Source organism: Elephantulus edwardii, unplaced genomic scaffold (assembly GCF_000299155.1).
Source record: "Elephantulus edwardii isolate Elephantulus edwardi_28Jun2011 unplaced genomic scaffold, EleEdw1.0 scaffold00248, whole genome shotgun sequence".
NCBI classification, from domain to species: Eukaryota; Metazoa; Chordata; class Mammalia; order Macroscelidea; family Macroscelididae; genus Elephantulus; species Elephantulus edwardii.
Window position 1 is genome coordinate 730356 of NW_006399998.1, and position 11275 is coordinate 741630.

Genomic DNA, 11275 nt, shown 5'->3' on the forward strand with positions numbered 1-11275 from the left:
TAGTCTGTCTTAACATGAATGTTCAGATTAAGGTAAATCTACTTAACATAAATCATGAAGTAATAAAGGAAATAAGATGCTATAAAAGTATCATTATTTGTAGAAAATATATTTTATACTTTGAAGGGTCCCCTCATTCCCAAAAATATCAATGAAACAACTATTAAAACAATAAGTTTAGTCTATCAAGCACCACAGGAAAATTCTATCCTAGCTAAGGAAAGACTCAAAGTACTGACATCAGAGCTGAGATCAGGTTTAGTGACAGGTACCTAACTAGATATTTTGTACCTAACAAGGAAGAAGGAACTGGGTGTTCTGAGCAGAGGCACATGTACACAGACTCAGAAAGGGAGACCTCATACAGCAATGGATACTCCATGTAAAGCAAACAGCTAGAGGGGATTCACGTGCAGTCAGAGATGAGCACACAGGCCGTGTGCCCCGAGATGATGTTTGACTTTATCTTGAAGCAGTGGCGAATCTTGAAGAGTTTCAAATTCAACTGAGATGACTAATGTGTTCTTCGGAAAAATCACAATGGGTACAGTGCAGGCGAAATAGTTGGGGAAGAAAAGGGACTAGAATCAGGCCGACAGACTGAGTGGCTAGTATGGTGTTCTGGGAGAGGTGAGAGTCCTGTGAACAGGCAGAGAGTGGACAGATCTTAGAGAATAGCACCAGCAGGTCTTTCTGATCTAAGGATCTCAGCAGGGAGAAGAGCTGAGGAAGCTGTTAGCATGTTTACTGCACTAGTCAACTACTGAACAGTGTGTTGTTCCTGAAGACAAGTAGGGCTCAGGCAAGGTGGACACTCTCAAATACATGCAGGGCTTGGGAAAGATGGACTTTCCCTAAGAGAAGTAGGGTTCAGGCAAGGTGGGTGGTCCCTAAGACAAGCAGGACTTAGGCAAGGTAGATGCTCCCTAAGATAAAGAGGCCTTGGGAAAGGTGGATGTTCCCTAAGACAAGCAGGGTGTGGACAAGGTGGATGCTCCCTAAGACAAGCAGGGCTCAGACAGGCAAGGTTTATATTCTCTAAGAGAAGCAGCGCTCAGGCAATGTGGATGCTCCCTAGGACAAGGTGGACATTCCCTAAAACAAGCAGGGATCAGACAAGGTGGAGGCTCCCTAAAGCAAGTGGGGCTTAGGCAAGGTAGATGCTTCCTAGACAAAGAGGTCTTGGGAAAGGTGGACAGTGTCCTAAGACAGGCAGGGCTCAGGTAAGGTGGGCACTCCTTAAAATAAGCAGAGCTTGGGTAAAGCAGATGCTCCCTAAGACAAGTGGGTTCAGGCAGGTAAGGTGGGCATTCCCTAAGAGAAGTAGGAGTCAGATAAGGTGGACATTCCCTAAGATAAGCAGTGTTTGGGCAAGGTGAATGCTCCCTAAAACTAGCAGGGCTCAAGTAAGGTGAATGGTGATGACATAAGTTTCAAATACCCTGAGGCACACAGACATAAAAAACTGTTTTCATAATTGGACAAAAACAATACAGAAAATAAACTTACCTGTTTTTGTCAAATGATGTCCTAGCCAAACGTGACTGCAGAATAGCAGTTATCTATTAAAACAGAACCATTTAAAAGGCTAAGATATAAGTATTTATAAATAAAATATCAACATAAGTTCATTTACAAAGATAGAGGATCTTCTATAGACTTACCATGGCAGTTTGATCTCCTAGTTTATCAAGGCAGGATGCTCTGTGAAGCTAAAACATTCAAAATGCACATGTAAGCAGTTTTTTTCCCAGAAGGTATGAAGGTAGTTCTTTAGAAAGTGCAATTGTTCTGTTACTTAGGAGCAACTGAGTTTGCTTCTAACATATTTATGACTTTTCAAAATATAGTTTCCACTTGAATTTATTCAAATAAAATCTATTTTATATTTATAAGGGATTACAATTTGGCTAGGATGACAATAACAGGACACTTAAAAGACATCTGCTTTGACTAATCAACCTGGTGACTGCAGCTGTGAATAGGAGGATACCTGAAGCAAGGTCTCCGTGACGTCTTCCACTTTCCCAGAAACGTCCAGTTCAAAGACATATTCCATTTTGCCCTAAAACACAAAGTGTCAAACCCAAGGGAGAAAAGCATGCCAAACAATTTCACCTGGGTAACAGCTGCAAAGCACTGAGCTGTCCTCATGCCCACAGCCTGGTCCAGAGCCTGAGGCACCGAATACAGAGGGGACGTGCCCACCAGAGCCTGGATGCAAACTAAGCATTAAGCAGCAGATGCAATCGACTGGCAAGGATCTAAGCTTGGGTGGGTACAGTTCTGAAGATTTTTACCCTTATTTATTCATTTTAATTCCTATATACAGAGTAAAAAGTTTACAAATTTGAAAGTGTGATACTCTTCCAACAAAGGCCTTCATATGTGTAATTAGAAGTCATATCTAAATTAATCAACAGTAAGTGATGTCAGAGGAATTTCCCTGAGTAGTATTTTCAAGGAAACTGGCATACTAACAGGTTAGTGCTCTGCTACAAATCTAACGGCTTGCAGTTCAAACTCACCCAAAGACTCTGTGTGAGAAAGTCCTGGCAATCTCTTCTTGTGAAGATTGTGCCTCTGGACAATCTGTGGGCAATCCTACCTTGCCCCATGAGGCTTCCCAACAATAACACACTGTCATATTCTGCATATGAAATTCTCCCTTCCCTCTGAACAAAGTTATTTTTCCCATACTACTCATGCAATTGTCCTTAATTACCCTGTGATTGCCATGTGAGACCTACTATAACAAAAATGTTTCTTTTGTAATTGCAAAACTATCAAATCTTTATTATTAACTGCATTCAAAAAAACCTGATGCACATCCATGTTTATTGCTGTGTTATTCACAACAGCAAAGAGAAGGAAGCAATCCAAAGGCCCATCAACAAACAAATGAACTAAAAAATTATGCTACATTCACACAATGGAATATTATGCAGCACTGAAAAACAAGTAACTTGCAAAATATTATACAACATGGAGAAGCTTGGAGGACATTATGCTTAGTTAAATATCTCAGTCACAAAAGGACAAATATAACACAGCTGTTAGAAAATAGGCCAGACATGAGGGGCTGGGGAAAGAATGAGGAAAGAGCGGATGGATAACCAATACTACATTAGAACAGATAAGGGGAAGAATTATTTGAAAGGAATATATAATTAGGCATTATATATATATATTTATGACAACAGTCTGGAACAAGGGGTGCGTTGCAGGGTGGCTCGGGTGCACATTGGGGAGGAGAGAAATAAATCTTCAACAATGAAAAAGAAATTTATAAAAAAGAAAAAATCACCCAAAATATCTGAAAATCTTTGGGTGTTCTGTCAGATTCACATGAGAATAAAAAGGGGTTGTTTAAAAAAAAATGTTGCCTTTATTCCTTCTACATCATTTCCCATGTCCCCTCTTCAGCTCTGCACTTCAGAACAACAAGAGACTCAATGGGAAGAATACCCACACAGTGGCTCTCAACATGGGGAGCAGCCTGGGTATTATTTCTCCATGTATGAAGTTGCCCTAATAACATGGGAGAGAGCAGTACAGGCATGATGTGGGTGGGAACAGGCCATAAGATAGGGGGCGTAAACCCCCTGCTCTCAGGTGAATTCCAACTCACAACAACCCCACAGGCTTCTGAAGGTGTAAACCCTTACAAGGGGACAGACTGCTCTGCTTTCTCCCACTTAGCAGCTGGTGGATTTGAGACTCTGATCTTTTGGTTAGCAATACAACACACAGTGCACTACACCACCACAGCTCTTCAGAACAAGCATGTTGTTGTTGCTGTTGCTATGTACAATCAGTGAAGAGACCGCCCATCTTTCTCCCATGAAGTATCTGGTGGATTTGAACAGCAAGTCTCATGACAATTTTGGACAGGAAAGATGTAATGTTGTGAGAGTGGCAGTTCCAAACAACGAATTGCCCTACTCACAACACCAAGAGCAGCCACCACCAGGAAGTAACCACTTTATTTGTGACTGGAGACTCAATAGGACAGGCAAGTGCTTAAAGGACAAACAACCCAGACCACTGCATCTACAATTAGTGTGTCCCACTTGCTAACCAGGACAAACAACCTAGACCACTGCATATATAATTAGTGTCTTCCAACTGCTAATCAGAAAACTGAGGCTGAGCTGCACCTGGGGCTGTGGGGCTGTGGCCACTCAGAGTGGCTCCTGAACTTAAAGAGGGGTCATTATAAGGAGCACTGGGCCTGTTCTTCAAAAATCTCACAGCTGTCAAGTCAACCTTCCATCAGGCTTCTGAAATGGGAAGAGACTGCCCATCTTTCTCCCTCAGAGCTGCTGGGAGATTTGAACCACCAGAGCTGTGTAGCCTTTGGCTTAGCAGCAAAACTCCTCCACAGTCATTTACAAAGACTGCTCCACCAGAGCTCCACATACTCAGTCCTTTAAACTTCTTTTGCTCAGCTACCCTTTTACTCTAAATGAAGCAGAGGGATGAAAAGTGGGCAGCACAGGCACTGGCCGGAATGTGTGCTGCCCTCTGGCTGGTCCTGTGTTCAAGTCCACTCACAACTTCTGGCCAGGCAGAAGGATTTATCAACTATCACCAAGTTCTCAAATGAGGGTATTTTATAACCTATTACAAATTCTTCTGGAACACTTAAAACATAAATTTTCAGCAACATATGAGAATTAAATTGCCAGAAATAGCCAGCAAACACCATTACACATGATGCATATTTGAATTTAAATTTTATAATCAAATCACTTGAAATTTTTCTACAGGTACATTATTGTTTTAGCCAAGTCCCCGGGTCTATTTTGTTCTAACTGTGATGTAACAAATTTTTAAACACCCCTTACTATTACATTTGATTACAGATGTCAATAGAGTCACAAAACGTTCTAGTTCAAAAATCACTGCATCAACTGGGAGGTGTTAAAAAAGGGGGAGGGTGAAGCTCTACTTACCCTTTCTATTTTATATGGTGCAACAATGTTATGCTCTTTAATGAAGTATACCTGAGAAAAACAATCAACACTTATGAAAAAGGTAATTGAAAATTTCCCACTGTAAAGAATAACTACACATCAGGATACAGAAAATTAAATGTTAAAAGTGTTCCTCCAGAGTATCTATTTCCAGAAGCAGGCAGATTCATATTGTATACACATCATCAAGCTGATTCAGATTCACAAGGATCCTATAAGGCTGAGCTGAACTACCCCACAGGGTTTTGAAAGGCTGTAATCCTTGAGGGAGTAGAATGGCAGCTTATTCCTCCTCTGGAGTGGCTGGTAGGGTCAAGCCACCAAAGCTTTCCAGCTAACTACATAGCCCAAAGCTTGACCACAAGCCTCCTTCCAACTAATAATAGGCTTTAAAGAGCTGTTACTTGTTACAGCTACCAATGTTCAATTATCAAGGGCACCATTAGGCATTCAGAGCACTGAAGTAGTTTATTCTGGTATGACATCCTGTTGAAATCTTGCATTTCTACCCCAGATAATCTCAATGGGAAGTGACATTGTTACAAGACAGCAATCTTTACAAGCTAAGTACAACAATCTAGACCAGTTCTGAATGCCATCGCCTGTGCTGAGTAGGAAATGAGAGTGAAGTCCAAGATTTGGTTTTCTAAGAAAAGGGGTAAAACAAAATCACAATGTCATGGAGGATGTGCTTATTACACAGAAACATCCCTTCCCTGGTGCTGCTGTGGGTAAAGCTCTCAGTTGCTAAGTGAAGGATTTTGTAGTTTAAAGCCACCAGTTGCTCTGCAGGAAAAGAGGAGGCAGGCCTCTGCTACAGCCTTAAGCCTTCAAAAATCTGGCAGCTCTGCTCCAGCCTACAAGGGTGAACATCGACCAGATGGCAGTGGGTTTGGTTTTGCTTTTCCCTGGATACAGATGGGAATGCAATTTTTTTCCAGAGGCATGGTGTAGTGAGTCTACTTTACAAAATGGCTTTCCTAGGCCACTGTCCCTTGACTTTGTCACCTGTCTAGGTGGGAACACAAAAATAGAGTGTGTTAGTCTGTCCACAAGGGGATTGGCTAGTATTGTCATTTCACAAGGTTTAAAATGAGTAAGTTTGGTGGCAGGAATTTGGGGAATCACACCACCAGCAGAGAAGAGTGTGCATCCTTGGGGACCAAAGGTTCCTGTGCCACTCAGATCATGTCCTGCAGGAGCAGCAGCAACCACAGCGGAGAACCAGAGACACCTGATATGTAACATAGCTGACCGTGGGACTGCTACTCCACAGAGCCAGAGCCAGGGGCCTTTGCCCACAATGCCTGGAGCACTTGCCCTAATTGACAGAATGCAGAGAGCTTAGTAACACTGACCTAAAGCCACAAGGCTGGAGGCTGAAGGGCCTGAACCACACTTTAGAAGCTGTCCTGACTCAGAAATTGTATCCTGTTCCTAGCCTGAACTGTTACCTGTTACCTGTTGACTTCCCTGTTGTTGTTGTTGTTGTTGTTGTTGTTATGTGCCGTCGAGTCGTTTGTGACTCATAGCAACCCTATGTACAACAGCCCTAAACCATGCTCTATCCTGTGCCAATCGCACTGCCTCTGACACACCCATCCCGTATGATTCTGTGAGGTCCGTGTAGTTACTGTAATGGATTTTGGACCCAGTAGAGCACTTAGGGTTGCACCTGGAATTAGTGGAAAGAGATGGGGAAGTGTGGGAGAAGCAGCACGTCTGACCCCAGGATTAGTTTTGTATCACAGATGCTGCTGGTGGGGGTAGTTTCTTCTTTGGAGTTAGTAGAGGTCAGATATGGCCATCCCCAAGCCACCCTTGGGGCCTTGTGCCACTGCCTTTACCCTATACGCTGTGGACAGGCATCAGCCCACCGGGTTCTAGGTACCTACCTGCACCCACAAGCCTGCCTGGCTCTTGTAAGTGAAGAGTCTGCCTGCGTGGACCATCCGCTCCACATAAGCACTGAACACAACCACTCAGAAATGCAGCTGCTCTAGCTGCACTGCATCCTCTTCCATTTTAAACAAACCATATACAAAATTGCTCCTTCTGCAGTGCCACATCCTTCTTTGGCATTTCTGTTCCCTTTTGTGGCAAAACTCTTTACAAACAATGGCTGCCCCTTCTTTGCATAGACAGGTTTTCACCTGCACTGAAGCTACTTCTTGTGATGGTTGCAAAGGACACCACTGTCTTCACAGTGTCAGTTCTCAGGCCTTCCTGGGACCATCGCCGTCAGCTCCTGGTTCTCTCCATGGCTTTCCTGGCCATGCTCAGCACCTGCTCCCTTCCCTTTCCTGTCAGAACCCCAAAACTGGAGGTATGCAGCTTTTAATATATCACACATCTCACTATGGACTATGCCATCAGATATGCCATCCATGCACTTGTCCAGATAACTGAAACAGCATCTACTTGTAGACACTCAAAACAGCATCTACTTGCAGAAAGTTAAATTAGTACCTAAGGAGCTCTGGTGGGATCTTCCATAGCATATCTTTCTGTCAACTCCATGAGGCAAAACTTACTCAGAGGAAACCAATGAGGAAAATCAGTATCTAAAGAGCCTTGGTGGCTAGTGCAATGTGGGTCTGCTAACCAAAAGGTTAGTATTCACTAGCCAAGCCACTGAAGAAAGATAAGTAGATTTTCAGAGAACACATGGAGGGTTTGCTGGGTCAGAAACAACTCAATGGAAGTGGGTTTTGGTTTTGCTTTGTCATTATTGTTTTTTTTTTAAAAAAATACCCATAAACTAAAGCTCAAAAAACCTCATTACTGTTGAGTCTGAACCAGCCCACAGCTGCTCCTCCAGCAGGTTTTCAAGAGGCTGTAAAGCGGTATCTAAAACCGCTAACTTTCCCAGTTCACCTTTCCAGCCTCAACTTGCCCTGTCTGACACCTAAAACTGCTCAGCAGGCTTCCTCTCTGATGCACAGGGCATGTGTGTCCAGGTGGATTCACCCTACTGTCTACTCTCCTTACCCTATGAGGATCCCATTAGCACAGCCTCTCAGGCCTCTGTCAGGGGTCCACCCAGACTCCCTCCGCCACGGCTGCCATCCTGTTCATGGCACCCGGACCTCTGAAAAGGCCTTCTGCCCCCTGTTCTCACCCGACCGCATGTTCTCTACCCCAAAACCAGAAGGATTTACAAGCACAGGTAGTCTCTGACTTACTCTGAGACTTCATTCTAAATCAAGTTCTGATAGAAGTCAAATCTCTTTTTTTTTTTAAAGGGGGGTTTTAATTATTATTGTCTCTTATCTGCAAATGAGCATCTAAGAATTATAATCAGCAAACAAAGTTTGCAATACTATATCTACATGCTAAGAACTGCATGTCTTTGGTATTGTAATGCAGCTTCTTACTACGAGTCCATCAGAGCCATCACAGTACTTGTTGTTGTGTGATCTGACCCTCCAGTGGGTTTTCAGAGGCAGTTAATCCCGCAGGAGGAGACTGCCCATTCTTCTCCTGTGGAGCAGCTAGTGGACTAAAATCACATGCCTTTGGGATTGTAGCACAGCTCCTTGACACTAGGCTACCAGAATAACAAATACTAGAATAACAAATTTTAAGAAAAATATATAGAAGCTGTGGTGTAGTTCTACTGCAATTAAAAACCCTTTTTAAGTCAGGGAATACTTGTTCATACAAACCAGAGCCCATCCTCTGCAGCTTTCCACTCTCCACTGGCCTCTCTTCTGCATTTCATTCTCTTCTTTCCAAGGATCAGGCTCTCGTGGCCTGGCACTGCGCCCAACAAGCTCACTGCTGTCTGCAATTATCCAACCATCTTGGGCCTCTGCTCCAGCCACTCCCCTACTCACAGCACACTGCTCACAATCACCTGCTCACTCTCACAACTCTTTCTAATATCTTTTGTAGTCACTGCCCCAGAGTCACTCTGACTGCTCTGTGAAAGTAGCACATGTATCCCCACCTCTTCTGGCCTTTTGATCTATTTTTGGTGCTCTTCATAGCATTTAACACCCCCTGATCTAATAAAACAAAGCCCACTTCCATTGAGTCAAGTCTGAAGCACAGAAACCCACCAAGTTTCCAAAGCTGTAAAACTTTACAAGACGAAACTGTCCATCCTTCTCCCTCAGAGCTGCTGGTAGACATGAAATGCCTACCTTTGGGGCAGCAGCCCAACTAACATCATACTACCCTACCAGGACTCCTACCTGACATAAAGTTGTTGTTGTCATTGTTAGGTGCTGTCAAATCAAGCACAATTCATGGCGACTCTATAAACAAAGTATCTCAAACCTGTCCTATCCTGTGCCATCCTCATCATCTCTGACACACTCCTGGTTGAGGGTCTTCCTCTCTTTCGTCAAAACCTCCACCTTTCCAAGTATGATGCCCATCTCCAAGGAACTGCCTCTCCTAATAACATGTCCAAAGTATGTGAGATTGCCTCCAAGGAGCACTCTGGCTGTACTTTCTCCAAGACATATCTGCTTGTTGTTTTTGCAGTCTGTGGGATATTCAGTACTCTTCTTCAACACCACAACTCAAAAGTCTCAATTTCTCTGCCATCCTTATTCACTGTCCAGCTCTCAGACACATATCCAGTGACTGAAACATGGCCTGAATATAACAGCAGATGTTTCTTTACTATTTCTCATGTAGAGAGGTAATGTTAACAGGGAGAAGGGGGCTTTGCATAACTGTAATTGTCTCTGTATATCCACATCAATGAACAGAAAACTAACAGACCAAACTCGCCTCTTTATACTAGCAGCAACAGGATATTCAGAAATAAAACTCCACAGAACTCTGTGACCCTGTGATTTCCCCCTCTTCACCCTCTGGTCCCCTGTTCCCTGCCCTTCCCTCTTTGGATATCCATACATAGCTTACTAGTTATCCTTCTGTTTTTACAATAATGGTTTCATACAGTATTGTTTCTTATGAGCTTGATGTACATGCATGAAACACAATATATATGAATGACAAAAACATTAATTTTTTAGAAAGGAAACCCTGTATATCACATCATTTAACCTATCAAGTTTTTTAAGAACAGCTACCTAAGCTATACTTAATTCTTAAAATTAAAAACTCTATAAAGCTCAATATAGTTCTGAAACTTTCTGACCCAACAAGCAAAAAAAAAAAAAAAAAAACCCAACCAAAAATTGCCTGATTGCGAGCCTGATTTAGAGCTTAAAATAATACTCAAAAGAGTAGTTCATATCTCAAAACCATCGGCATTAAGGTGACTTTCAGTAAGAAATTCTACAGGCTATAAAAGTGAAGAAAAATCTAAAATACATGCATTTTTTAAAGAAAAATTTTTAAGTTCGAAGTTCATGAACATTTTTTAAAATGTGTACTTTTATAATAAAAGTCATACTTAGCAAAACAAACACAAGAAAAAAGAAGTCTCTTAACAAAATCATAATTGATAACATAGAAATGAGAACACTGATATAAACTAAAATTATTACTAATGATTTATTAGCAATAATCCTCTCCAAAGCAGTAAGATGGCTTTAATTACTTTCACATATACCAGTTAAAAATAAAATAAGGCCAAAGACAGCTTGTGAAATGCTTTCTTTCTTAAAAGCAATAGCATTACACCCAAAACAAGAAAAGCAAAACCACTGCTTCAGGTTGGTTCTGACTGACAGAAGCCTGCTATCAGATTCCCACTGCTGTAAAGCAGTTGCCAGATTTAAACCACCCACATTCTGGGTAGCAGCCTGTACCACCAGAGATCCTCAGCGTTCAAAATCTCAAACTCACTGCTGTCCAGCCAGAATGCACTCTCAGCTCACCCTCTACAGGTTTATGAAGGCTTAAACAGGAGGAGAGGAGACTCTCCAATCGGAGGTGTTGGCAGATTTTAATTGGTGGAGAGGTGCCACCTTTGGGTCTGCATGCAACTCTCTAAGGTTTAGGGCACCAGAGCTCTGTAGGGATCCTTAAGGATGCTGTTGTTGATGCTGCTGCTGCTTTTGTTGTTGTTGTTGTAAACCAATGAGTCGGAACCAACCCACAGCTGACCAACTAGCAGGTTTTCAGGGCAGTTACTCATATGGGAGGAGACTGCTCCTCCATCTCCCGAGGAGCAGCTGGCTGATTTGAACAGTGTCTTTGGGATTGCAGTGCAGCTTCTCACCAGTAGGCCATCAGAGCTCCCTAAGGATCCTTAATGTTGTTGTTGTTATGTGCCATCGAGTCATTTCCGACTCATAGCGACCCTATGCACAACAGCCCTAAACCCTGCTCTATCCTGCGCCAACCACACCGCCTCTGACACACCCATC

General features: G+C 42.7%; 1 protein-coding gene across 1 annotated transcript in view; it reads right to left on the minus strand.

The window, feature by feature from the left end:
* Positions 1-11275, minus strand: part of NSMAF (neutral sphingomyelinase (N-SMase) activation associated factor) — a 106311-nt gene that overhangs the window by 67785 nt on the left and 27251 nt on the right. Inside the window, exons 6-9 of the mRNA XM_006899230.1 lie at positions 4959-5009; positions 1994-2065; positions 1665-1712; positions 1510-1562 (exon numbers count right to left, since the gene is read on the minus strand). Of these exons, the coding sequence (XP_006899292.1) occupies positions 1510-1562; positions 1665-1712; positions 1994-2065; positions 4959-5009 (224 nt within the window). The remainder of the gene's footprint in view (positions 1-1509; positions 1563-1664; positions 1713-1993; positions 2066-4958; positions 5010-11275) is intronic.